At 47.4% G+C, this 26,898-nt stretch overlaps 1 protein-coding gene across 1 annotated transcript in view; it reads left to right on the top strand.

Annotated features, from left to right (window-relative positions):
- Positions 1–26,228, top strand: part of SLC4A4 (solute carrier family 4 member 4) — a 97,838-nt gene extending 71,610 nt beyond the window's left edge. Inside the window, exons 7-20 of the mRNA XM_058420771.1 lie at positions 2,350–2,445; positions 4,747–4,823; positions 10,316–10,473; positions 14,606–14,693; positions 15,847–16,001; positions 16,297–16,410; positions 17,769–17,943; positions 19,699–19,832; positions 21,928–22,199; positions 23,838–23,908; positions 24,230–24,418; positions 25,433–25,546; positions 25,906–26,071; positions 26,176–26,228. Coding sequence (XP_058276754.1) covers positions 2,350–2,445; positions 4,747–4,823; positions 10,316–10,473; positions 14,606–14,693; positions 15,847–16,001; positions 16,297–16,410; positions 17,769–17,943; positions 19,699–19,832; positions 21,928–22,199; positions 23,838–23,908; positions 24,230–24,418; positions 25,433–25,546; positions 25,906–26,071; positions 26,176–26,228 — 1,862 coding nt within the window. The remainder of the gene's footprint in view (positions 1–2,349; positions 2,446–4,746; positions 4,824–10,315; positions 10,474–14,605; positions 14,694–15,846; positions 16,002–16,296; positions 16,411–17,768; positions 17,944–19,698; positions 19,833–21,927; positions 22,200–23,837; positions 23,909–24,229; positions 24,419–25,432; positions 25,547–25,905; positions 26,072–26,175) is intronic.
- The last annotated feature ends 670 nt before the right edge of the window (positions 26,229–26,898 follow it).

Here is a 26,898-nt window from a genome sequence, read left to right as displayed (position 1 = left end):
TTTGTTTTCATTTCAGTGTCAGTGAAACTCCCATCCAATATTGATGCTGCCACCAGGTCTAGGCATCTGCTTGCCCTCTGTACAACAGCTTTATAGGCTGGTGTAGCTGCCCCCTGCTTGACTGGCTCAGCAGGGACACCTTCTGCAAGCTGGCCAACTTGCCCTAGAACACTTCCAGGGGCAGGATCTGTTTGCTAGATCTGAAATTTGGAAATATGCCCTGGGCCATGGCTCAAAAAAACCCCCTGAGGTGCCTCTATCTCACTTGGTTCCGAGTGCTTAAATAACTGAAGTCTTAGGGCCTCCAAAATGTTATTTTTGACTTCTGAGATCAATGAGCCCCATGCAGTTATCCCAGATGCCTCTAGAAATTCAGGAACCTAAGAAAGAATGATGTACTACCCATCTCCCTGCCATAAGTGTTCCTGGAGCATCTCTATCCTTTCCCAACCCTCCCTAGGGACTGGAGTGGCTCTGTGGTCCCTGGGAGCAAGTCATCCTCAGCCCCCATCTTTCATGTCACTGCTCTGTTTGAAGGTAAGGTAGAGATCAGATGGGCAGAGACACGGCCAAGGTGTGCTCTGGCACCTGCTCTTCATTGCTGCATCGTAGAGGTGGATGTAGGTCGTGCAGGATGTTTTGTCAGGAATCCCTGTGCTCTGGGAAAGGAATTGGGCAAAAGAGGTTTGTTCCTTGTGTGCCATAGATGGAGGAGAATAAATCACCACACTCCTTTGCTGTCTCTTCAGCAGGAAAAAGATGATTGTCAAAATTCTGGGCATACAAAGCTGGACTAAGCAATCCCTCCACATTACCTTGAGAAGACACAGCCCTTTTCCTTGCTTCCATTGGTAGCAGGTTGAGCGTATGAGGTGTTCTGCAAGGGTATTTCTACGTTCCATGATGATGGGTCTCCTGCAGGAGTTTTTGATGAGTTTTTTACAGGTTTTTGTGTGTGTCTGGTTTTGTTGAGTGGCTTTTGAAGAGTTCTTTGTATCCCTTCCTGGCACAGCCCTTGTCCTGCACCCTTGGAGCAGTACGTAACGCCTGGGCTAGCAGCTCTCCAGCTGGCACACCTTGGGGGTTTGCCACGGTATAACATGGGATCTGTGGTCTCCATCGCTTCTGCAGGTTCCCGGGGACTGATCAGTATTTACCAGACTTCTGTGATGATATTTTGAGATTTTTCTTTCAGAGCTTTGTGCCTGCCAGCGTTTCGTATAATTTAACACCTGTGGGAGCCTTTGGCAAGTGGGAAATGATCAAATGCTGCTAAACCCAAGCTGGCAGGGCCAGCCAGTAGAAAACTGTGATGTGTTTAAGTGCGTGTGTTTAACCACCATAAATAATGGCATGGTCCCATCACTGCGTGGGCGCTGCCTAAACACCTCCTGAGCACTGTTTGTTCACACTGTGCTGGCAGTGTGGTTTGGAAACAGTTGAGGGGGAATAGCAGGCTGTTGGCAAGGTGTCAGTTGAGGCACAGACAGGAGGGCACCTGGCTGTGGGGGGGGGAGAAAGGTTTTATTCTGTTTTAGAATCCTAGAAGAGTTTGAGTTGGAAGGGAGCTGAAGTTGAGTTGGAGGGACCACCTTGTTGCAGCCCCCTGCCACTGGAAGCAGATTACTCCAAGCCCTGTCCCTTGGACACTTGCAGGGATGGGGCTGCCATGTCTCCTCTGGTTCAGCATTAATCAGTTTGGTGTTTTTCACATGAACTGTTACCTCAGTGCCTTTATAGCTGAACAGTGGCATCAGCTGAACAATACCAGCACAGAGGAGAGCAGTTGAAGTCAGAAATGAGGTGGTGTCTAAGGAATGCTTGGAAAATCCCTATCTATGTACGTATTGGCATCATTGGAAGCATTTGCAGACTAAGGTGAGCATTTCCAAGTCGGCATTGGTGTGCCTGAGTATGTACGGATGGGATCAGGATGCTCAAAGTTGCCTCATGGGACATGACCTCATCTTTATTTTCAAAAATCTGCTGTTACTGATGGTGGTACAGCCTGGAACTGTTCAGTGCCACCAGCACTGCAGCTGCTCATTCACTTCCTTGAGATCTACTTCAAAGATGCCTGCATTTCAGACACCAGGGATGGAAAGCTGTGTCCAGCCCTGCCAGGTGAATGCTGCGAGGTGGAGCTGCGGTGGAGATGTCAGGATCTAAATGAGTGGGCTTTGGTGGCCGCACCGTGTAGCTCAAACCTTCTCTCCTGCCTGGCTTCCCTGTACCACTGCTTGAGCCTTTCTTTCTGGCATAATTTTATTTTCTTTTCTTTTAACTTTTCCCCTTTGCTCTCTTCCTGCTCTTTGCTGCTGCACCTGTCTCCTGCTTGCCTGGCACAAGCACGCAGCCCGCTCGAGAGCTCCGTGCCCTGCCTGGCAACCCGCACCTTGGATGATGAACTGGGAGTGCAGCGCAGCCCCAGCGTGGGATGGCTCAGTAAGTGCCGGGCAGGGCTCAGGGCGGGCAGACTGGGGGCCAGGAGAGGAAGAGGAAGGGAAGTCCTGCCAGCCGGGCTCCTAATGCTTGCTGCTGCATTAACACCGGGAAGAGCGCAGATGAGTTCCGTGGGGAGCGGTGCTGCTCTGGCCATTCATATTATCCCCACTGCCTGTTCCATTGCTCTGTTTCATTCTGTTTTCCTTCTTTCCTTCATCTGGGATGAAGCAGTTAGGTCAGGCCATACTCCCCTTCCGAAGGGAATCTAAGCTGGCTGCTGGCACTTTTTTGTCTCATGAAGTATCCTTTGTCTGTTAAAGGGGCTTAAATATTTTAATTTTCATATAAATTGTCCTCAGAAATAGTCTGCCAGCTTGATCTCTGGGATGAGCTGGACAGGTCTCTGGCACCGCTCCTGTCTGAGTTCCTGTGTCAGACATGACTCACGGGAGCCTTGCTGATCCCAGAGGAGCATACCGCTCCTCCTGGGAAGGCACAGCTTACGGCACTGGTGGCACAGAGTTGTTCTTTGGTGGCCACGGCAAGTGACTGGAGTCTGAGTTCCAGGGTATTTCCCTTGACAGATAACTATGGAGCTGATTCATAGGACAAGATAATAGCACGGGAGGGTTTGGACTGCCTGCCCTACTTCCCTCTTGAGTCTGTGGCTGAGCACAGCCATGGGCAGACTCATGTCACCTTCGCCAGAGAGACAGGAATGGGAATTGGGCCTGGATAAGGAAATTATCCTTCGTTAGCAAACACCGTAAGAGCGAGTGTCATGTGCCAGAAGTCCTCCACAGGGATCTCGGCAGCCGAAACTTTGTACTCCACGTGTTTTTTTGGAACTGCGGTGAGTTTGTGTGGCCATGTGGAGCCCATTAGCAGAGGGTTTGTTTGGAGCTGCTCTGACTTTGTGTGGCTGTGTTGAGCTCCTAGGAGAAGAAGGCTGCTAGCGAGGGGAGAGAAAGGCACAAGCCTCCTCCTCTTGGGAAAAGGGTTATTATATCCCAGGGAACAGTCAGCTTGGAATCTAATAAACAAAGCAAACAAGTGATGTAATCTGGAAAAAATAGCAGCTAAGTGGGGTCTTAACAGCAGGAACAGTTGAAGCTGGGGATCCCCCTTGGAATACATGATTTGTCTAATTGTGCTTGGCTTTGGCTGTGCTGATGCTGCAGGATATGGCAGTAACACATAGCCGGGACAACTACTTTGAATCTATCCCCACATATGTTGTGAAGAAAACCCAGCTCTGGAGAGTACGGAGATTTTTATTCCCACTCCTTTGGTTGTTTGCTCCTTTATTATTGAACTTGTTTGTGCTGAGAGCTGATGAACACTGAGAACGAGGACATTGCTTTTAATAATATCGAATAAATATTGTCTCAAAATACAGCCTCAGTTGGGAGATACCTCCTTGCCATTTTTTTTCCTTAATATTTCCTCTCTTTCCAATGAAGCTTATGGTCAGAAACTCTGTGATAAAAGCTCCTGGTGCTGTGTTTCAGGTTCCTGCAAACGTGATGAGAAGGGATGGGAACATTTCAGGATAATTTAGAGCAGTTCGTACTGACTGCTGTGATTTCCGATCCTGTATCCGTCCCAGGAGTCTTTGTTTACTATTGGTTTGTTGTTTGTTTGTGTTTTGGGTTGTTTTAAATTTAATTATTCTGCCATGTCTCTGGAGAGTTTCTTCACCTCTCTGGAGAATGTGGTGTCAGGAATCGGCGACTCTCGGTCCGTCAGTGTGGCACACACGTTGTTTTAATCAGTGACATGCTTAAGGTTCATGAGCTGAGTTAATGAGCTTACCTAGAGCGAAGGAGGCGTTTGTTAGGGGCTGTCTCAGAGGACCAGGAGCTGCCACCCTCCCTCTCTGCCTGCGCTGTGTGCAGTGTCTGGGATGCTGAGGAGGGCAGATGCCAGCCACATGGGAGAGCTGGGGCCAGGGCTACGCACCCTGGAAGGTCCCAGCCCTGTAGAGGGATGGGGTTGTGGTGGGTCCTGGGTGACCTGGCCAGCAGTGTGGTCCTCCTTTGCTTTTCTCCTACAGGCAGTAATTATGGAAAGTCCTTGGACTCTTTTGCTGTCCTGGGAGTCACTGGACTGCTGTGGGTCAGAGGTGACAAAGCATTAGCATCTTACATCCCCCCAGTGCCACACCAAGTGACAGAAAGCAGCTTGTCAGGGTCTGGAATTCCCCACATCAGCCTCCCAAGGAAAGGTTGCTGTAGCCTGAGCCTCTGTGTTCTGACTGGATCCAAGCAGGTGCTTTAACTGGTGGCGTTGTTGTTACAGGCAGCCCAGCCATGGCTCACCGGAACCTGACCTCCACCAGCCTCAACGACATCTCGGACAAGCCTGAGAAGGACCAGGTAAGCGCCAGGTCCGGCCTTCTCTCGGGGTTGTGTTTGGAGAGGAGCTGGACGTTAGGGAAAGGGCTCCTCTGTACCTTAGCCCTGAAAAAGAGGAGGAGTGAGTATTCTTTAGTCTTGTGACTGATTCTTCCACTCTTTAAGTACCAGCCCTTGGAAACAGGAGGTTAATCTCTTACAAGATCCGAAGCAAGTGACACCACATAGATAACATCTTGCTGATCCCCATGAGAAAGGAGGGAAAATACCCAGAGAGTGACAGATTTTGGATCCTCTTCCTGCTGAGGGGTTACAAGGGTCTGCAGAGGAGCACACTGTTCACAGGAACCATGGGGTAGAGCTGGAGCACGTAGGGGAACGTCTCCCTGCTGCAGCAGCTGGTGGAACAATGGTGCCACCTTGCCCTGCACGTCCCAGCAGGAAAGGAAGGTGGCTGTGCTGACAGGTGATGTGGGAGAGCAGCTCCAAAATGCAGTCAGTAATTGAATTAAAATTGGCCTCCAGTGACAAATCTCCATGGACTTGGCCTCTTTCTTAGACTAGGGTAATGTTTGTGGTATGGCATACGGGCTGTCTTTGTGTGTGTTTCCGTCCTTTCTGAAGGCTGGCAGTTCTGAGGGGTAAGAGTAAGTTTATTCCAACTCTTAGAAAACTGGTGGCTGAATGAGGTCTCTGTGCAAGTTTCAAAAAACCTTTGTCTGGGTTCAAAAAGTGGGTTACTCTCAAAGCCCGCTTGTTTCTTTCGGAGAATCTCTTTTTTTGTCTGCATCTTTCAGCATTCCCTAGTCCCATGGTGATTCTGAATGCAAATAAGTGTCACTTAGGAAAATTATTTGGGTAGCACGGCATTGCTGGCCAGTTGGGGATGACTCCTGTCCTTCAACAATGGCTAGTCACAGTATTCCGTGAGTGTGTCCTGAAAGGGACACAGAAACATAATCGAGGTAGAAAAGTGAGTTCAGACTAATTAAATATTTAAAAAAGAAATAGATATTTGCCTAAAGAAGTACACTTCCATTGAAAGAGAAGGAGAACAGCATGTTTTGCACTGACCTCAGAGTCGTGCAGTGTTGCAGTATGTTGTAGCATGATCTGTATTGATTGTGTTTCCAAAATATCTGTTTCCTTTAATACACACAGCCACACCTGGGGAAGAAGGAGGATTGTTTTTTATCATTGGACAAACTGCTGTGTTATGTTTTCAATTCTATTTTAATTGGGGTTTTAATGCTAGACCAGCCCAAAGCTGGGGCTGAGCCTTGAAGCAGCTTCACAGCTTTCAGCAGCGCAGACCATCCCCACTGCCCCCTCCATGTCTCTGGAAATTTAGATTATGCACTTCTGTGGAGAATTGGGTATAAAAATAGATGTTTTGGTAGCATTCATAAGAAAATCTGTTTATAGATGCAGCCAGGAGCATGCTCCCAAGTTCTTAACTTCCAGTGTACATAATGCCTGGCTCTTGGAGTGAGAACTGTTTCTTGCTAAGTGTAGAGTTCCAAAAATCCTCAGTTAATTAGCCCGTGTCCTGCTGATGAACTTTGCACAAGTGGGAGCCTTGTCCTCTGCGCCTTGAGACATCACCTTGGAGCTCAGTTTTCATGGCTGATCCACTCAAAGTCCTGCCTTGGTTGAGTTTGTGGCATTGTGGTGGTGCCTGGCAACTTCCTTGAGCAGGACTCAGTGTGCCATACAGGAAGCACGGCAATAATCCATCATGTTGCCACAACACAAGCTGCAAAGGGAACAGGTTCACTTGCCTTGGCAGCAGGGAGACTGGCTGTTGTTATTTGGGCATCCTATCTGGAAGCTGGACAGTTTAGTGAGGCCATACCGGCAGGGGGGAGTCTGCTGGAGACACAGAATATCCCAGTTTTTATTTGTGTGCGTGTAAGAACTGTGATGGGTGAGGGCAGTTTATAGCGGTTGCATGCTGCCTTCCTGCATCCTTAATCAATCCCTGGTTTTTACACAGAGGATTGCGTGCCCACATTTTAGAGGAAAAAAGGCTTTGACCAAACTTCTTTGTACCTTCACTGATTTTCCTGTCTTCCTACATCCTGAATATTCAGTTCTGCAACCTTTAATGCTGTTTTGAACGGTTGCAACTAATAATCTACGGAGTTATAGCCAGCATATCCTTTAATCTGTAGCGTTCCTGCTCCTTTTCTCTGGATGTTGTAAGGTTCAGGTTTCACATGCACGTCAGAGATCTGATCTGTCAGAGAATCCTCCTGGATTTGTCCCTACTGCCAGGGACCCAGACAGCTCTGGCTGGCTCAGGGTGTTACTTATGACTACTGAATCAGGCAGTTTGCATCAGCCGGCTCTCTCTGCCATGGGAATGGTAGCTTGATCCATTGGGACTGCAAAAAGGCTGGCCCAGTATCCTGCAGAAGCTGCTGCGGCCCTGACTCAAACCACTCCTATGAGAAACATCTGCAGTAAGACCCACAGATTTGGGGTTTGCTCTTTTGTCATGGTTTTTTTTTTTTTTTTTTTTTTGCTTTGGGCTTGCTTGGCACGTTATAAAGATAATTAGGGAAGAGAAGGTGTATTCCCTTTCGTTGTGTTTGTTTTGGCGCAGCACTGCTCCTGGGGTAGGTAACAGTGCAGAGAAGGGATTTGCCTTCATCTCTCGTATTTTAGGAGGTGTTGGCTGCAGTTAATGCCCTGCGCATTGCAAATGGAGAGATAAGCAGTGGCATTTTGGGACAATTTCTTCTTCTTTTCTGTGTAGCAATTAGTAAATGAGCATCTAGACTTCCTGTCCTCTCCTGCGCTCCCAGCTCTCTGTTGCCAGATACATCAGTGATGCTGGAGCTATGTCCGTAAAACCAGGATGTCGCAATGGCTGGAGAATTCCTCCAGCTCCTGAACTTCAAGTTGTTGGATCAAGTTTTTCTCTAGCACCATATTCACAGAATCCCAGAATCTCAAAATGTGTTGGCATCTTAAGTATCACCCTATTCCCCACCCTGCCATGGTCAGGACCACCTTCCACTAAACCAGGTTGCTCTAAGCCCTGTCCAGCCTGGCCTTGGACACTTCCGGGGATGGGGCAGCCACATCTTAATATTTTAAAAACGTTTAAAAACTCCTTTTTTTCAGCTTACGTGTGAAGGAAAGTGACTGAAAAGAGTCAGGTTGTTGCTTTATCAGCCCTTCTGGTGCTGTAGTGCCAGCAGACCATAGGAAGCTGGGGAAGCTCCTCCTGCTGTTCCCACTCCAGTCCTTCCTCCTGCAAGAAATCCTTTGGCTGTGCTCTGTTAGGATGTCTTTGGCAGCTCCAAGTGGCTGAACCACCGGGACTCCTTCAGTGCTCAACATGTAAAATAAAGGGGGCGTGAAAAGAAATCTGTTTTCCCAGAGACCTGCTATTCCTGAGCTGATGCAACAGCATATAGAAAGGGAATGTATGTTGGTATAAGGGGAGTTTCCTGACCTGGTGTTATCTCTGTTTCCAGAGGGCTTGGATGTGGGACGAGCCTGGCTCTGAATGAATACGGTCAGTCAGAGGGAGGCACAAAACCCTTCTTATTTGTTGTGGTGTAGACACTGTGTATTCAACCCGGAGTTTCCATGTCAACAGGGGATCTGTGCCAAAGCCAGTGCTGAAGTTAAAAAAGAAATCGGCCTTGTTTAGAGAAACCCTCCTGCCTTTCCTGGGGAGCGATGGACAGGGAGGCACTGGACGGATCCCGTTCTTGGGAATGCAGTCTTGTGATTGATTGTGGGAGTGATTGCTTGCTTTTCCTGTTTGGAACATCATCTTATCTTCACAGCTGCAAGCAGACATTCCCAGTTTTGAGGTCTGTCAGCCTGGGTGACATACTTTCACTCCGTGGAGCTCCAGTGAAAATGGCTGTCTTCCAGTGCAGTCAATGCTACCCTTCTGGAAGAAAGGAGAAAAGGAAAAGTTTATAGAAATTTTAGTTAACTGGAATTTCTTTACTTTTGCTGTTTTTCTTGATGCAGAGAGCAGTTTTGCCAGCCTGGTTTCTCCCCATGTCCACAGGGGCCCTCTAAGGCATCCTTGGGTGATGGAGCAACCTGGAGTGTGAAAGGCACCCCTGGAGGCAGGCGTCCATGGGATAAGTTGTGGGAAAGTGATCAGGTGGTCTTAAACCTATGTGTGAGCAGATAGAAAAAAACAGAGAGACAGAGACAGGTTCAGGTTCCAGGAGGAATTAACCTTCCTTAAGTGCTACTTCAGAGTGTGTACTTAGGAGCTGCTTTCATTTCAAATCGATCTGGAGTGGTGTTGATGATCCAAGTACTACAGTACATTTAAGGAAATTGAGATTTTGAGGTCGCTATGCCTTTTTGCAAGTACAGTGCCAGAGACCTGTGGCTTTTAACATAAAATTAGTGGTTGGGTTGGAATGATGTTCAGTTTGGCAAGGGAAAGTGAAGCTCCCTCCATCCTTCCTGGATGCTGCTAAGGAGTCCGATCTTTCCAAAGCTTCTTTGGGGAATGGTTCAAAACGGATTTTAAGTGCTGACTGCACTCATTACCTGTCTGATAAATTATTTAAGAAAGTGGCGAATGGTGCTGCAAAACTTGTTTGGAGATAAAAAACCCCACTGTAATGGCAGCTTTTCAAAATTAGTGATGGTGGTTTGCTGTGCTGGGCAGGGAGGAAGGGGCTGGAGCCTTTGGCCTCAGGAGCTGGGTGGCCACAGGAAACGCTGTAGGTCAGTTCTGGCTCAGAATCACCTGAGTTTGGGCCAGGTGTCTAAACCAGCTCTGGTATTACTGAATGATCCTTTTTCAGCAACACGACCAACCTGGTGACATAAATTAAATGTTTGTTACGGATTTGCCATCTTCCCATTATTTTTTTACCACCACCATGCTCCCAAATGCTGTGTGTGGAAGAACTGGTAGCACTTTTCCAGACTTCCTCCACAGTGCTCCTTGATGCTTATTTACTATTTCTTTTGGTGTTAATCCTGATGGTAGCATGCAGGGGTAGGATAGTTCCAGCAGTTTACTTCCTGTTTAATCAGTTTGTGTATTTTCTCAAGACTTTTTTCATTTTTCTCCTTCCTTGAGTTGCCTCTTTCAGCTCATTAGGGATTCATAGCCCAGTTTGGTGCCCCCCTCTCCCTGGTGCTCCTGGCAGTACATCCTCCCTCTCCATTCACCCTTCGCCAGGCGCACACAGAGCATCTCCAGAGATCACCCAGGGAGAGGGGGCAGATTGGGAACCAGCTGAGGGCAGGGTTCTCAAAAGCCTTAAATTCCAAATTAATTCTGCCACTGCTGAAGTTCAAACAAAGGCAGCTGGCAGAGGCTGAGTTTTAGAAGGCAGTGGCTGCTGCTGTGTTTTCCCATTCCCTGTTGATGACATTTCCCCGTGGCTCCAGACTGAGGGTTCATACTGCAGAGCCCACGAGCGTGCACAGTTATGGCGCCGAAGTGCAGAGATGAGAAGAACGTGCCCAACACAACTTAATTTTCTTTTCTTCCTCTTTTGCTGCTGCAGCTGAAGAATAAATTCATGAAGAAATTGCCTCGTGACGCTGAGGCCTCCAACGTGCTGGTCGGGGAGGTGGATTTCCTGGAGAGCCCCTTCATTGCCTTTGTGCGGCTGCAGCAGGCGGTCATGCTGGGAGCTCTCACCGAGGTCCCTGTTCCCACACGGTAAGGAAACCCAGCCCCCAGGCAGGGCACCAGACAGGGAACCTGCATTTCTACCTGGTAAATTAAAAATAAACAGGCCAGAAGATATTCTCCTCTGCTTTCTGTCGTGTGACATGCAGAACTGTCAGGATTGGTGGTGTAAAGTAAAAAAACTCACTAAAGCTGCTTCATCATTTTCAGGTCCTGAGTTTGGTTATAAGTAAACCATTACACAAACACACTGACCCAACAACTCAGCAGTAAAGGGCACTGTCAGTGTTGAATTTAAGTCCTGGGCTTTTTTCCTGCCCCTTCTGTACAGATCCCGGGTTCCCTCCACACATTTTTGCTGTACATATTCCTTTCAGCTCAGATCAAATGGAATTTGATTCTGGCTGAAATTCTGGCCCTCCTGGGGCAAACAAAAAAAAGTCAGGTGAGCTGGGACATACAATTCTGCTGGGGCTTGTTGCTTCGTAATGCATAATGGCTCAAGGAAAAATGTCAGAGAAATATTTTATTTACTGTGACTCATGTTGCAAATTAATCTCAGTCTCACAAATAGCAACATATCTCGTGTTCTTAAATATTTGAAGTCACTGCTTGAATGTGTCTGCCTGTCTAAGCTGCCCTATGTGAATTCATAGCAATATCACAGCCCTTGTATGGAGTGGAATTTAGATGGCTGTTGGAATCCTTGCCTCTTTCTGTGTATCAAGCTAAGGGAGAAGAGGATCTATGTTTGCTCTTCAGTGCTAGTAGCAGTGTTTGTATTTCTTGGAGTTTCATTAAGTGGTTTCTTACAGCCACATCCACAACTGTCTGTACATGCAGGTATTCAGGCAGGAGTGTGGGGACCCAGATGTGGCTTCATTTCATGGCAGGTTATTCATTCCTCAATGTTCCTGGCCTCTAAGCGCTTCAGTACGTCAGCTTCCAACTCTAATCCCACTGGCTATTTTTTAAACAAATCTCCAAGTTCTTTTCAGCAGTTGTAAGATTAGGTATTGTTTGCTGTGGTGGTGGGAGCCAGGAAGTTAGATCCAGGATTGCTGGACAGCCTCATTACTCAGTAGCAATAATCAAGGCGGTATATCCTTCCATGCCAGCATTTTTCCCAGGAAATAGTATTATCCATTTGCTGTTCTCCAAAGCAAATACTGGCCCTAATCAAAGCAGGAAGGCTCATTAGGTGGCTTTCATGGGTGATGAAGAGCCATTTGCCATGGCTGCATCCTACTAAATTCAATCAAGGAAATCCCCTCAGGGCCAGGAGGAGCTACGATGGAACATCTCCGGTGCTGCTGGCATTCCTGCCGTGGGCCTGCACTTAAAGCTCACAGACTCCGCAAGATGCTGGAGCCTCTGGCATGTCCAGCCTTCTGTCCTGTGGGGCTTCTCCTTTTATTTTGTTAAATTGTTGATTCCCTGGGAAAACTGCAGGCACCACACGGTCCCAGCTGGGCACCGCGCAGCCTCTTGGGGTTTCTAACGCCGCGGGAGCGGGCGTTTGGGTGCTGTGGGCTGCAGGACTGGCGTGGGCCAGGTCTCTCAGTCCTGGCAGTGTGACCTGTGTCTGCCTCTCTTGGTTTTATGTAGGGCAGAGGGGGTCACTCATGCAGGTTTTGGCTCAGGGCTAATCCAGTCCCGCCGTCTGGGGTGCTGTGTTAGGTGAACATTTCTTGCTCTTAAGCAACTGCAGGCAGAGAAGCAAGGAATAGTTTGGGTTGGAAGGGAAGGGAACTCAAAGATCATCTCTTTCCAACCCCCTGCCATGGGCAGGGACGCCTTCCACTATCCCAGGCTGCTCCAAGCTCCGTCTGACCAGGCCTTGGACACTTCAAGGGATGAGGCAGCCACAGCTTCCCTGGGCAATCTGCGCCAGGGCCTCGCCACCCTTACAGGGAAGAATTTCTTCCTAATATCCAATGTAACCCTGTTCTCTGTCAGTGGGAAGCCATTCCCCCTTGTCCTGTCACTCCAGGTCCTTGTCCCAAGTCCTTTTCCAGTTGTCCTGTAGCCTTTTAGGCACTGGAAGGGGTTCTGAGGTCTCCCTGGAGCCTTCTCTTCTCCAGGCTGATCACCCCCAGCTCTCCCACCCTGGCTCTAGATCACAGGGGCTAGTAATAAAAAAATCAGGGACATGCAGTTGGAATAGAGATATCCCAGACTTTCCTGAGTTTTCTTTTTACTGGTCAGATTGGAAAAAACTTTCAAGGCCTTTGGTTTTCTTTTGTTGAATTTAATCCCACAGTGCTTGGGACTCCTCATTTAGGGAAGTCCCGAGCTGGCAACACGGCTTGAGAATGGCTTTGTATTTTCATCAGAGCAGTGCACAATCATGTGTTCAAGGCTGCTGTTTAATGCAATGAAGATGGGGAAGAAAGATGAGGAATGAGCCAGGAGAAGATGCTTTTTGGAGATAAGCTGCACCCACTTGCACAGTCTGGTGTGCAGAGCTGGGAAAGGCCGGTGTCTGCAGGTCTCAGATGAAGTGAAGTAACTTGCCCAAAGGGTCACTCTGGAAGCGAGGGGCAGATCCAGGAGTCTGATCCTCCCTGGCCTCCCGATGGAGGCTTTTAACTGCAAAGGCACTTTTCCTTCGGGACTTGGCTGCGATTCCTTTGTTCAGGTGCCTTTAACCCTTACAGAGCTGCTGTTCCAGCAATGCATTGAGAGAAACACTGGGTTTTGTTACTACTTCTGAGAGACTGAGCTTGGTGGAACCTCACATTCCCTGCCTTGGAGCATTATTAGCAATGTTAAGTAGGAGAAATGGGCACTGGATAACTCGGCATGTGGTGTCTGCAGCTGGGAGGAATCCTCAAGTGGCCTTCAGCAGAGGAAGAGGAGGAGTGAGGGCCTTTGTAGCTGGAAATGTTCATAACTAAATGATAATAAATCTATGCAGACCTAATCTGGTTCAGACCACTACAATACATTAACGTTTTTGTGTTTGTAATGTTTGGCCCATAAGAAGATCTTGTTCTACCCACTGAAGGCAGTTCTGAGCTGAATTAGGACAAAGAATTTGGAAAATGCCACAGACTCCTTGTTTTCAAGAGTGTTGCAGTAGTACAGGAGCATTCAGGTGCTGCTGCTCTGTGCTGGAAAAGAGCCAGCTGGTTGGGGTTATTGCAGAAGAGGGTTAAAGTGCCTCGTTCTCCTGGAAAACCAGGAGAATGCCAAGCAGCAACTCCTAAAGTTATGAACCTCTTTTTTTTTATATTAATATGCTTGGCTAATTAACATCCTGGAGTTTGGAAAGAGCTGGCTGAGGAACAGTCTTTCTTGAATGTTATTTTATAAGAACTGGTAACGCAGGGAAAGTTCCAGGAGGTGGGAGGAGAGCAGAGGACATGACCTGGGCGTGTGTGGCTTACTCACCTCCCTGTGAACCTCAAGTAAAACACTCAAACGCCTCGTGAAGAACTCGATTAGGAAGTGTTATGTAGTAATGCCAATCAATATGTATTTATGGATCCTGTCCTACTAACTTGCTGCCTTGTTGGATTTTTTTTAGGACTCTAGATTCTTTTGAACTGAAAGTACTTGTTTGGATATAATACTACTCATAAGCCATTTAACTTAGTACCTCATCATATTTGAGTTAGGGAGATGAAATAATATTTAATCCAATCGTTGGAAGGGGATAGGTGCTTCTTCTGGTGAGGCTATTTAATCTGTATGTTTGCACTGCCAAAAGTTTCATATCATTATGAAATGATGTGAATTATGTGTTTTTTAAACTCTTCAGCTGTGACTTGGTTGCTGCCCGAAGAGACCATGTGAAAAATGAAGCGTCCAAGGCCAGGTTGGACAGGGCTTGGAGGAACCTGGCTAGTAGAGGATGTCCCTGTCCCTGCCCTAGATGGCCTTTAGGATCCTTTCCAACACAAACTATTCTGTGATTCTGTGAAACAAATCCCCAGGGAGGTGGACAGGCTTTCGTGGTGCACAGGGCATGATGGGCCACAGGCTGTAACCTCTGCTCCGAAGTTAGCTTGAGGCCACTGCCAGCCTCCAGATCTCTAACAAGGACCACAGTTTTTAAAGTCAAATTTCTGTCTAGGTGTTCTATAAGTAATTAGCAGTAAATAATAAGCAGTTCATTTTGCCATCCTAAATGGGAACAATCTCTTGGTTTTGTCAGATTTCTCTTCATTCTGCTGGGACCAAAGGGCAAAGCCAAGTCCTATCATGAGATCGGCCGAGCCATTGCCACGCTGATGTCAGATGAGGTAGGTGTCTTGGCATCTCCCATGGGAAATGGCATCTCCCAAGTAATGATATCCTTCCCTCTGGCCTGGTCAACAAGAAAGAGCATTCACGTAAAGCTGAACTACCACGTTACCTCCTAATTCCGTCTGTTGACAGAATTACTGCTTCTGGCTTCATGTTTTTTAAAAGTGTGACTGTAGTAGGGGTTTGTCCACCGTGTGTATTTTCCCGCTAGCGATCACTCTTTCATATCAGCTGTGAATTAACTGTCAAATTTATTCTGTCGTGGTCTGCACCTTGTGTCCCATTCTACTACCCCAGACCGTGGTGCCCTGTGTGGCACTGTGTCCTGACACTGGCACTGTTTATGTGTTAGCCAGGAGCAGCTCCTCACACCCCTCGCTGGCTTTCAAGATTCATTTACAGCTCCTTTCTTCCAGCGTCCCTGGGGCTCTGTGCGCTAGGGCTCATTCACATTAGCTTTGTTTCTTGGCATTGTTTCACTGTCCTACACTTCCTTAGTTACAGCTTGGCTGCTCCCAGATCTCCTGCTTTCTGTCACTCAGTGGTCTGCTTCCATAGCCTCAAAGTCCCTTCCTGCCACCAGCTTGTCTGTCACATGCACTGATCCATCTCCTCTCCACACAGTCCAGAAGATTCCTATAAAATTCAGCAATAATGCTTTTTTCCCCTCCTTCTGTCATTTGTTCTTCATGATTAATACCAAGCCTTTCACTAAAACTAGTTTATTATGTTGTCTTTGAGCAAATACTGTCATCAGTTCTGTGTCACAGGGGTGAAAGTTAATCTGGGTTTGATAGACTGAAGTAGGTGGCTTTGTGAAGGTGTCTTCTCCAAGTGTAATTGAAAGTCCTCATGCAGAGGAAACCTTTTTTGCACTAAAGAAATACATAATTGTTTTACTAACATTTTTAAAGGTTAGAAATAGATGTTTTGCTTAAAATTACATATATGCCTGCAAGGAAAGAATCTCTGTTGTTACCAGGAAGGGGCTTTCTGAGTGTCACACCTCCTCGTGCCACATGTCTTGATACTTCTTCAGAGGTTTCTGAGAAGGAGTTAAGTTGATTTTGTAGAACTCAGCAGCTGCTTCTGGAGTTAGGGTCACAGAAAATGCAGACCTTCTCCACAAGGAGTGTCTTTTCCTTGCAGGTATTCCATGACATTGCCTATAAAGCCAAGGACCGTCAGGACCTGATTGCAGGCATTGATGAATTTCTGGATGAAGTCATTGTGCTCCCTCCGGGGGAATGGGATCCAGCCATTAGGATAGAGCCCCCCAAGTCTCTCCCTTCTTCAGATAAGAGGTAATAGCAGCAGAGGGGCTCTGTGGTTAAAGACAGTGGACATGAGGTGTGAAAGGGGATGGGAAGAGCTGGTGTTTTGGTTGTGCCAGGTGTATGGAGTGACCTGCACCTGTCTGTCACTATCTAGAAAGTCCTGGAGATATTTTCAGGCTTTCCTTAGTAGCTGAAGAAAGGATGTTCCAGAAAGTCTGTGCCTTTTGAGGTGATCTTGTAGGCACACAATAACATAGCTGGTAGTTAGCCAGGCTCTTCAGGGTTCTTCTTGGTCCTTGTGACGTGCTGTATCCTTGTCTAGGAAAAACATGTACTCTGGTGGGGAAAACCTGCAGATGAACGGAGACACACCCCATGACGGGGGGCATGGCGGTGGCGGCCACGGTGACTGCGAGGAGCTGCAGCGGACGGGCAGGTCAGTGACACCCCTGCAATGCTTCCCTTGCCAAAAACATTCCCACCCCAATGGACTAGCAGTACAGGCTGAGGTGTGACCCCAAAATGTGTCCTGGGGGCGCTTCATGCCCAGAGTGAGGCTGTCTGAAAGGATTCCAAACATCCGGCTTCAGCAAATTGCAAAATGTCATGAGTCAGATACTCATTAAATGATAAAGAGCCATTAAAAAGGACAGAAGGCCCGGGTAGGTGCTGCCTGTTGGGAGCCTGTGAAATCAAATGAACAGTAAGGGTCATAAACATGGCAGGTACAAGCCTCAGTTAATCCATTTGAATTGCTGAAGGGGTGCCTTAGCCAAAAGCAGAGACATTCTCTTTTCCAGACATTAGTGTTGCAGTTGAATTGCACAGCTGAAGGCTTTTGTGGGATAGAAATAAGGAGGGTAACGGCGCCCCAGGCCCTACTCTCTGCTTTATTACTCTGCTTTGTGCCACGTAAAAGTCCACTGCAGTGGGAATACAGCTCAGGTGGCCACAAAACAGCAAGCTCAGCATTTCAAGATCGGTGCACAGGGCTTCATGGTGGCTTTGTGCCTTCCCTCCTACTCTGTATCTTCTTTTTCAGTTCTAGTTCTAGTGTAAATTCTAGGAGAAAAGTCTGAAAGTCTCCACACCGCATTGGTGTGTACAAGGCCATGGAGCATCCTGATTTGGGGTCAGAAGGTGGCGTGTGCCTGTCTGCCACAGTGTCTGTGCAGTCCTGGCAGAGGTGGGGAGCTGTGAGCAGGGGAACAAGAGGCTAAAGAAACTTTTCATGCTGGCAGTGTCAGTGCCACATGGAGTTTATAAGAGTTAAATACTTTCTTGTCTGTGATCATACAAAAAGGGATGTCTGCGAGTGAGTTCTTTTGTTGTCCAAGAGTATTTCCCTTATGTTTTTACTTCTAGTTCTTTTGCTGGTTATTAATTTGAAGCATTTTTCCATGCAGCAGATTGTTTGGCTCACCCAGTCATGGTGTGTGCTATGTGGAGAAATTCAGGCAGGGATTTAGACCAGAGTTAATCTATTTTATTACATCAACTAATATATTTGGGGGGGAAAAAACCAACAGATGAGCTTCCTGAAATCCAAACTGCAGTAGTCTGTTTCAGCAGGAGTGTTGCTTGTAGTCCTGAAATTGGTCTCTTTCCAGCTTCATCACATGTTTGAGATATCTCACTGAGATCCCTGGACTGCCACAGCTGTGATAAGGCTGTAACACGGTGATCTTGCTCTTTTGAGATAATACTTCATTGCTGGCAGTGTCTCTGATGACATAGCATGGTCACTTCCGCTGTGAAACATTTTGTACGAGTTTCCTCTTTTTGTCCTTGCAGATTCTGTGGGGGTTTGATCAAAGACATCAAGAGGAAAGCACCGTTCTTCGCCAGTGACTTCTACGATGCTTTAAATATCCAGGCCCTCTCAGCCATCCTCTTCATCTACCTGGCCACTGTCACCAATGCCATCACTTTTGGGGGATTGCTTGGGGATGCTACGGAGAACATGCAGGTGAGCAAGAGCTTTCAGAACCAGCAAATACAGCATTTGCCTTTTGCTGTCCAGTCAGAGCAATGTTTGGGCACTGGTAAAGCTGGAATTCTTGGCACAATAATGGAGGTGTTCTGGGTTTTCACTGCTTTCTCTGCTGCTGTGGCTGTCCTTTGACAAATTGTACTGTGGTTCCTTAAATGGTGAATAAAAGCAGGCCCAAGAGACAGAGAAGGTCTTTGCCCCTTCTGTAGAGAGAAGTTCCTTTGATCTGCTCTCAGCTGTACCATTTTAGTCCAAGTAAGTTTGCTAAGTCTGAATCCTCTGCCTGATTCCTACAATACCTGGGCTTTGGCCTCCCTGGTGATAAGAAAATCCCAAAATATGTAGGAGAGTGAGTAACACAGGAGAGAAATGTGAGGTCTTTAGAAAGATGAATTTTGTAGTAGTGGGAGGTCACATGCTGAGAAGCAGCCAGTATCCATGGATAGGCTGGATCAATGACTTCCCTCAGGCTAAAGAGAAGGGATTCTGTATTAAGAGTGCTGTAGGTGCTTTACGTTAGTTGAATAATAGGAGAAGGAGGAGGTTGTATTTAGATAGATTCAGTTCAGCCAAATCAAGTCAAATGTCCTAGCAGTAATTAAGTTCATAATGACAATGACTGAATTACTAATTTATGTGGGTTTAATTAAGTCAAACATAGGAAACGGGGGCATATATCTGGAACCCTGCATTCCCCTGTGATGAATTACAGGCTAGAGTAAGACCCAGCAGGCTGTGCAGTGCCCAGCTCCCCTTTCTCCTGTACAGTTTGCCTTTTCTGAGGCTCATGGAAGTCAGGAATGAAGAGACTTTCAGGACCCACCAGTGAGCAACACTGGACTGTCATGGGGTAGCAGAGCAAAGCCTGTCTGCTCTGCACAAGGTGCAGTCTTTAAATTAGAGGAGGAAGGGGAAATGTTACCTGATTCCAAATCTGGTTCAAATTGAGAATCACTTTATTGTGGCCAAAAGTCTCAAGAATACTTACTATCAAGTAGCAAAAGAAACCCCCAAACTGCAGTATTTTTGGGGCTACTACATCACAGTTCATGTGTCTTGTTTGTTGTAAACAGTGATGTAGCTGCTGCTGGGGCAGGCACTGAGCATGGCCCATCCCTGCTCCCTGTCCTGGGAGCTGCCCCAGCCAGCACTTCCTTCACAGCTTGCTCCTGAGTTTTGTTTCCAAGAAAAGACACTATTCTTAGCTACAGGCACATGGAAGAATGCAGGGCAAAGAGATTCCAGATGCTCTGGCCACAAGGGCCCTCTCCATGGGTAATACAAGAGGAGTAGAGGGGATCAGCTGTGTGAAGGCTGTTCCTTGCCCCGGGATTATTGGGCTCATCCTTACAAGCCTCCCAAAGGCAGCCAGCCTGTTGCTTTCCTCAGTGTAAACAGTAACTCGTGTCTTCTCAAGAAAAAGAGACACAAAACTGGATTTGAGTTCTTGCAGTACCCCTGATAAGTCAGGAAAGCTGCAGCCCCATCCCTGCAGCATAGGCGGAAGGGAGGATCGGCACGTGCCGTTAATCGCCGGCTGCTCAGCGTGTGTGGTTATCCTGAGTAACTCGGGATCGTGTGGGACCAACATCTTGGTGTGAGCTGCAGGGGAGCAGGGGATGCTCTCCCCTTGGTCATGGGCACGGGGACATGCAGCACGCGGTCACAACAGGAGCACTCGTTTGGAGAGAGTTATCCTGCAGGAGTGACCCCTCTCCTGTGTCTCTGCAGGGCGTGTTGGAGAGCTTCCTGGGCACGGCTGTCACCGGCGCCATATTTTGCCTTTTGGCTGGTCAGCCCCTCACCATTTTGAGCAGCACAGGACCCGTCCTGGTCTTTGAGCGGCTCCTCTTCAATTTCAGCAAGTGAGTATGTGGTGGGAGAGGGCGGAGGGCAGGAATGTCCCACACGAAGGAAACTCCAGCCAGGGAATGAGCTGCCTGCTGGTGGGGAAGGAGGGGATTTAGTGCACAAAATGAGATGTCTCGTTCCTTGTTGAGATCCACTGCAATCACATCAGGGATTTTCCCGGCACGCATGTCCCAGAATGCTGCCGGGTGTGTGGCTGCCTGTCTCTGTGGGGCCTCCTGAAAAAAAAAACTTGGCCACATCAGTCCTCTGTGAGGAATTTGCTCTAGTTACAGTGTGCTGCTTCTCCCAATGACTACTTCCATGACTCCCATAGGAGCAAAGAAATGAATCCTGCTCTTCACTAACAAAATCCCAGGGGTATCAAAGTTGCCAAAAATTTGTTCAGTAGTCATTTGAAATAATCACTATTATTCATGGAAGCAAAAGTGTCTGTGGTAGAAGCAGCTCCCAGAATTCTGTGGTGGAGCTTTCCTGCATTTAAAGGCACTTGGGTTTTTTCCATTTAACTGGCATGAAAAGGTTCTGCTCCCTCCATGTTGTTGTCATCTGACAAAGGGAGCCCATTTTGTGCTCATTCACCTTTCCCACATCTGCAGTATCAGGGAGATACACTAGAATCACTGGATATTTCACCCAGGGGCTGGCGATCCTTTGACTGGTGTTTTGCAAGGAAACATTTTTTGGTTATACAGAATACTCCTCAAATCCCTTGTAGTTTGTGTTCTCAGAATGGCAGGTTGTGCAGGACTTGTGTTCCTACACATAGGAAGGGGTGGGGGCTAGAAAAAATGGCTGGAAAATCAGATTATCCCAGGGAGGGAAACTGGAAGCTACCAAAGGTTGAAAGTTCTATAGTGGAGGAAGAGGGGGGCACCTTTCTTTTCTCCTTCATCTGGAATAAATTAATAGAGTCAGGAATGGACATGCTGCACCTGTTGGCGTCTGGCAGGCATGACAGAGCCCAGGTGCAGCACACAGCAGGAAAAAAGCAAAATGGAAAAGCACTTTGTACTATTTTGGGACGGAGAATGTAGTTATTTTTAACCCGAGGAGGAGGTGGTAGTTATAAAAGCCATTTTCCCAACAACCTGCCAGAGCAGAAAGGCAGGAGTTTTCAGAGGAGGCCTTTCTTACGAGGAAATTTGAACTAAGTACTTTGATTTTTCAGTAATGCTTTTGTGGTTGTTCATTTTCACAGCACACTGTTCCCTGCTAGGAGCAAAAGTAGAAAACCCTCCCATCTTCTACTCACTTAAAGTGTGACTCTGTGTGTGTGTCTGAAAAGATCCCTAAAAACGCCTTGCACACCCAGCCATGCCTGTCTGGCCTCGGGCACTCTGTGATGGTGGCACCAGGGACAAATCCTACAGGACACAGTGCTTTTCCACCTGCTCTGTCAGCTTCGGAAGTGCTGCAGGGATTTGAGGATTAAAAGCCAAAGTAATATAGTTAAAATTTTTTGAAGTTCTCCAATGGTGTGGAGTCAGTGTACGTGGGTTTCTGCCAGCTGGCTGAGCCTGTCAGTCCCACCACCTCTTGCTTCCTTCCCCAGAACAGGCAGTAGCCTTCCTGGCAGGTGCCTATCTGCTCCAGTGTTCCCTTTAGGCATTTTTTCATTCCTGAAAGCCCACCTTTGGGCTCTGTGCTGGCACAGCACCTCAGCCTTAAGCAGCAAACAAGGGTCCATGGTTCCCAGGAGGGAATGATGCAGTTGGGTGCATGGTTCTCCACACCCTGCCGTTCCTGGCCCTGGGGCTTGTCATACTAACATAGAATATTCCAGGTTGGAAAGGACCCATAAGGATCAGCAAAGTCCAGCTCTCTGCACCTAGCAAGACTACCTACAACTAAACCATATGACTAAGAGCACTGTCCAGATGCTCCTTGAACTCTGTCAGGTTCGGTGCCGTGACCGCTTCCCTGGGGAGACTGTTCCAGTGTCCCACCACCCTCTGGGAGAAGATCTTTTCTTTATGTCTAATCTCAGCTTGCCCTGACTCAACTTCATTCCATGTGACATCTGCTTTGTACTTCCTGATCTTGTCTAACGGAATGTTTTCCTTTTTTGCCACCCTTGTCTTGTTGCAGGGACAATGGTTTTGACTACCTGGAGTTCCGCCTCTGGATCGGCCTCTGGTCAGCCTTCCAGTGTCTCATTCTCGTGGCCACCGATGCCAGCTTCCTGGTCAAGTACTTCACCCGCTTCACCGAAGAAGGATTTTCCTCCCTGATCAGCTTCATCTTCATTTATGATGCTTTCAAGAAGATGATCAAGCTGGCAGATCATTATCCCATCAACTCTCAGTTCAAGGTGGACTATATCACGCATTACTCTTGTGCCTGTAAACCACTAGATCCAGGTAAGGGAGAGTTCATTACCTCTCCAGTCTGTAGGTCGGAGGTGGCCTTTGCTCTCCTTTTCCATTGTGCTGTAGCCCAGATAATAGGTAGATTATTCCTTCTTTATTGGTTGCCTTCAGATATCCTATCTTAGTCTCAGAAGCTGAGAGGTAAATTTCACCCTACATCCCAGGTGGAATGTCAGTATAGCTGGCCTTTCTGGAGCTCCTCCAGAGAGGATCGTGACCAGTGGAGAAGCTGTTTCTGCACTTGTGTCTCCTTGCATCCCTGTGGCTGTCAGTTCCAAATGGCATTCCTCCAAGAATTCCACAAAGGGACAGAAATGGTGGCCAGGTCACTGCTGTGCAGCTCAGGTCGCTGCCGTGGAGCTCAGGTCACTCCTGTTTCAGGAGCTGGGTTTATTTAAGGTGTTACCCAAATGTGGGTGGTTCCCACCTCCTGGTTGCATGGATGAGAGGAAAAGCACAAATAATTCCTTCCCTTCCAAGAAGGGAATTGTATCCACAGGGCAGCCTATCTCTGGAGCGTGGGCTGCATGGCAGATAGAGCCAGTGTACCTGTGGCTCTGGGAACCCAAATCCAAACTGAGATATGCTGCTGTACCATTAGGGAAGCGGGTACCACTCCTAGGATCCCACAAACAATGGGGAGTGAGTAAGAAACTTGATCTGTGCCCAAAGTAAACCACAGGTTATCTCGGCACACCTGTCCAACAGGAAAAGCTGCTGGGTGCTCCTCGAATGTGGCAGGAGCTGGTTCCCTGGGGGCTGGGTGCCTGCCTTCCCTGTTAAACACAGGGTCTTGGTGAGCACAGGGATGCTGGTCTGGTTTTGCCTCCACTGGGATGGCAGAGTGGTTTCCTTTTTGAAACTAGGATGATGGGAATGGTCAGTGCTAAATTGGAAGTCTCCACTTCCCATTGAAACACTTGTGGCTCTCCAGACATCCAAGTGAAAGAAGTTTATTTATGCAAAACCTCAGTATGCCATGAGGACAGGGGCCATGAGCCCATTTGCAGGAAGGATTGTATTTCTAAATGAAATTTCAAATTCATGATTCCTAATGCTGCAGAAGCCACAGAGAATGCTGCTCCTTCTTTCAAAGAAATTATCCCCATCCTGTTGATTTCAATTGCTTGCTCTCTTTTTTCTTTCTTTTAATTCAAAACTGTGTTTATGCTGGACAGTGAAATGCATTTTGCTTTTCTGGATATCTTTGGTGTTGTGCTTGCATTTGAAATTAATCATTAGGAGCGTTCTGTGGGTATTTATTTAATTTAATCCAGAAATCATTAGAAAAATATTGGAAAGCTATGAAATGTTATATTGTCTGTCTGGTTTTGTGGGGTTTTTTTGTGGTTTTTTTGGGTTTTTTTTTTTAAATCACAAACTCAAAATACAATCGCAGTTGTGTTTGGGTTATGTTTCACTTAACCTTTTCTTTTTCTATTTTGTGAGTGGTTGATGATTGAGGCTTTTGAGTCTCTCTGAAACACTTGTGACTCACTTTACTGGAGCAAGGAGGTGGCAAACAGCTTTACAGAGTCAAGAAATTATTTAATAATTGCAACTGGCTCTCCTTCCTAACTGTTTCCTGCATCCTGCTCACCATATTGCCTTTTCTCTTTTCTCTTGCAGTTAATAGCTCATTACTTAACAGGACAGTGGTGCTGTCAGACTACGAGCTGGTCTCTCCCTCCTCTGAGCTGGTGAGTTTCCCTTGGGAAGGCAGGGATCACATGGACTGCAGAGCCTCGCAGTGTCGCTCTGCTGGTGAGCTCTGGATAAGGAGGAGAAAGAAGTGGAGCTTGATCACATCTGCATGTGGGGGAAGGAAGTTGAGAGACAGAGTAACAGCCCCTTTTAGTCAAACACCAGCAGGAAAATGGAAAATCAGACCATTCTGATTCCATGATTTTTAGCTTCTGCATGATGTCTCCCTGTTCTTCTCAGCTACTATGTCACCACTCCTGTCCCAGCATGGGCAGAATATACACAGCCTTATGGAAATGTTCCCTTTTTTTCTGCAGGACAACACCACCATTGACTGGGCAGCTTTGACAGCCAAGGACTGCTTGAAGTATGGGGGTCAACTTGTGGGCAACAACTGTGACTATGTCCCTGACATCACCCTCATGTCTTTCATCCTCTTCTTTGGCACTTACACCTGCTCCATGGCCCTGAAGAAATTCAAGACCAGTCGCTACTTTCCCACCACTGTAAGTATCTCCTGTCACTCCATCAGTCTTTCTGAGGGCACAGGTCAGTCTTTCTTTTGGAGCTGCTGTCCTGCACACAGGGAAGGATGCTCTGCAGGGAAGCCAGGTTGCACTGGTTGGGATGAAAGTGCAACTGGTTGTTGGATCTGGAAATTAAAGGTATTAAATTGCTCCCAGTGGTTCTGGAGAGCACACGTAAGGCAGCAGAAGAGCCAAGAGGAGCCATAACCTGTTTAGGTAATGTGGCACGGATTTTAAAAGTGCTGAAGGCAACCCTTCCAAGCTTACAGGCACGTCTCAGGTGCATCTGCTTGTTTTGTCCCCTGGTGAGGCTCCCAGGCCAGGCATACGAGCCAGCTCATCCTGTGTGTGCCAAAGCCCTTTCTCTCTGAGGCTACCCTGTTTCTGGCATTCTGACACGCAGGGATTTATCCTGCATGGATGTTTACTGTTCCACTGTGTTACAATTGAACATCTCTTATTTTTAATAAAAAGGAAATAAATTCCATCCGGGCTGGAATGCAGCTCAATTTATCTGTAACCATGCAAACCCAGGAAACCTGGAAGGAACAACAGCTCTGGAAAGCTCACACAGTTCCAGGCTAGCTCCTGTCTGGTTAAATTCTGGGGTCTGATCAGTGGCAGCTCTAAGTTGTTATATTCCAGTGACTTCAGGAGAGCTGCAGTCTTAGGGATTTAGCTGAGAAGGCTGGTTTGTTTTCCTGTCTGCTTAGTTTGACTTCTTATTGAAGAGCAAGCACTCTGCCAGTCCTTCAGAGTGTCTCATTTGTGGAAGCTTGCGGTGTTTTCATGCTTCCATTTAGGCTTTCAGAGACCACAGTAAAGAACCAAGGCATGTGTGGCAAATGACACTGGGCATGATGGCGGGCATATTTGTGGGAGAAGAAACTCTGGGCTTGTCTCGCCAGGGTTTCTCATGCAGACACTAAAGCGGGGGTGAAATGGTGTTTCGTGGTGCCAACTCCTGTGGTTATGATACCGCGTCTCTTTCAGGCCCGGAAGCTCATCAGTGACTTTGCCATTATCCTGTCCATTTTGATTTTCTGTGGAATAGATGCCCTAGTTGGTGTGGACACACCAAAACTAATTGTGCCAAGTGAATTCAAGGTATGTTGTTGCCAGCTTGTTTGCTGGCTTTTGGAAGAGGTTCCTTTTCCCTCATACCTGCCGTGTATGGAATGACTTGCCCTCAGAATGGGAATGTAGTCAACGGTCTGGAAAGGGCCGGTTTACTCAGAGGGTTCGGGTTAGGATGCTTTTTGTTAGCATCATTTTAGTTGGCTGACTGATCTCCTAAACTCGGCTTCATACTTGGAACCTTTGATTGATGTTAATGGGAGGGATAAAATTTCCACAATGCTCAAGTATCTCCCTGGAGCTCCTTTGCTGGAAGCAAACCTGGCTTTGGGACGTCATCACCTCTACTGCGCCTCTAACACGAGCTTTCTTTTCCTTGCCCTTCAAAGCCAACCAGTCCTGAGAGGGGTTGGTTTATCCCACCTTTCGGGGGGAACCCGTGGTGGGTGTACCTGGCAGCAGCCATCCCTGCCCTGCTGGTGACCATCCTCATCTTCATGGACCAGCAGATCACCGCTGTCATTGTCAACAGGAAGGAGCACAAGCTCAAGGTGGGTGTGCCTTGTGCCTGGAGCACCTGCAGGGACTTTTCCTCCTGCCACCTTCCTCCCTCGTGGGCACGAGCCTATTCCCTGTCACTGGCTGCTGTTTCTAAGCAGGAAAAGTGGCTTTGTGGCCAAAGCTGCACGGTGCTGTCAAATACCAGCAATGAGCTGGAGAGATTTGGGACATACCAAGGGCATAGCCCCAGTTGGATGTTATTTAAAAAAGAGCTGATATGTAACAGCCTAAGACGTAGTCATGTTTTTAAAACAAACTTTCCAGACTAGTGCTATGCAGTTTTTCATGCCTGTAGGGTTTTTTTTCCTTTCCCGGCACGATCAGTTCTATTGAAAAATATTAAATTCCTGTAGAAGAAGACTGTCCCTTCCTGCTTACAGGGCACGTTTCAAGTGGTCTGACCCGTGGGAGTAATGGCTCCCTCAAAACACAGGTAATAGTGGGTCATTATTTAGACACCTGCTTCATCAGTTATCAGGAGAGCTGTTGGAAATGGGAAGGGACCTTCTGCTTGGAAAAGAGGAGGATGTTTCAATTCATGTGGTTGCCATTAAGACAAGTAATGTGTAATTTAAGACCATCCTGAGCCCAGCCTGGAGGAGAGAGTTGAAGTACCGGGGAATTGGAAAGGTTTCTTGTGCACAGTGATGACTGCTGACTGACGGTTTAAAACAAAACCCCTCAGAACATCCTTGTTTACCACCTGGATCTGGGTAGATAAATTCAATATGGGGCCCTCTTGTTCCTCAGAGATGTCTAAACAGTTGTAGGTCTGTCTCCTGCACCTGATGAAGCAGACATAGCATTTTCTTAAATGCTGT

Source organism: Hirundo rustica, chromosome 5 (genome assembly GCF_015227805.2).
Source record: "Hirundo rustica isolate bHirRus1 chromosome 5, bHirRus1.pri.v3, whole genome shotgun sequence".
NCBI classification, from domain to species: Eukaryota; Metazoa; Chordata; class Aves; order Passeriformes; family Hirundinidae; genus Hirundo; species Hirundo rustica.
The sequence above is the reverse complement of the archived record's forward strand: the minus strand, read 5'-3'. Positions and strand labels throughout refer to the sequence as shown.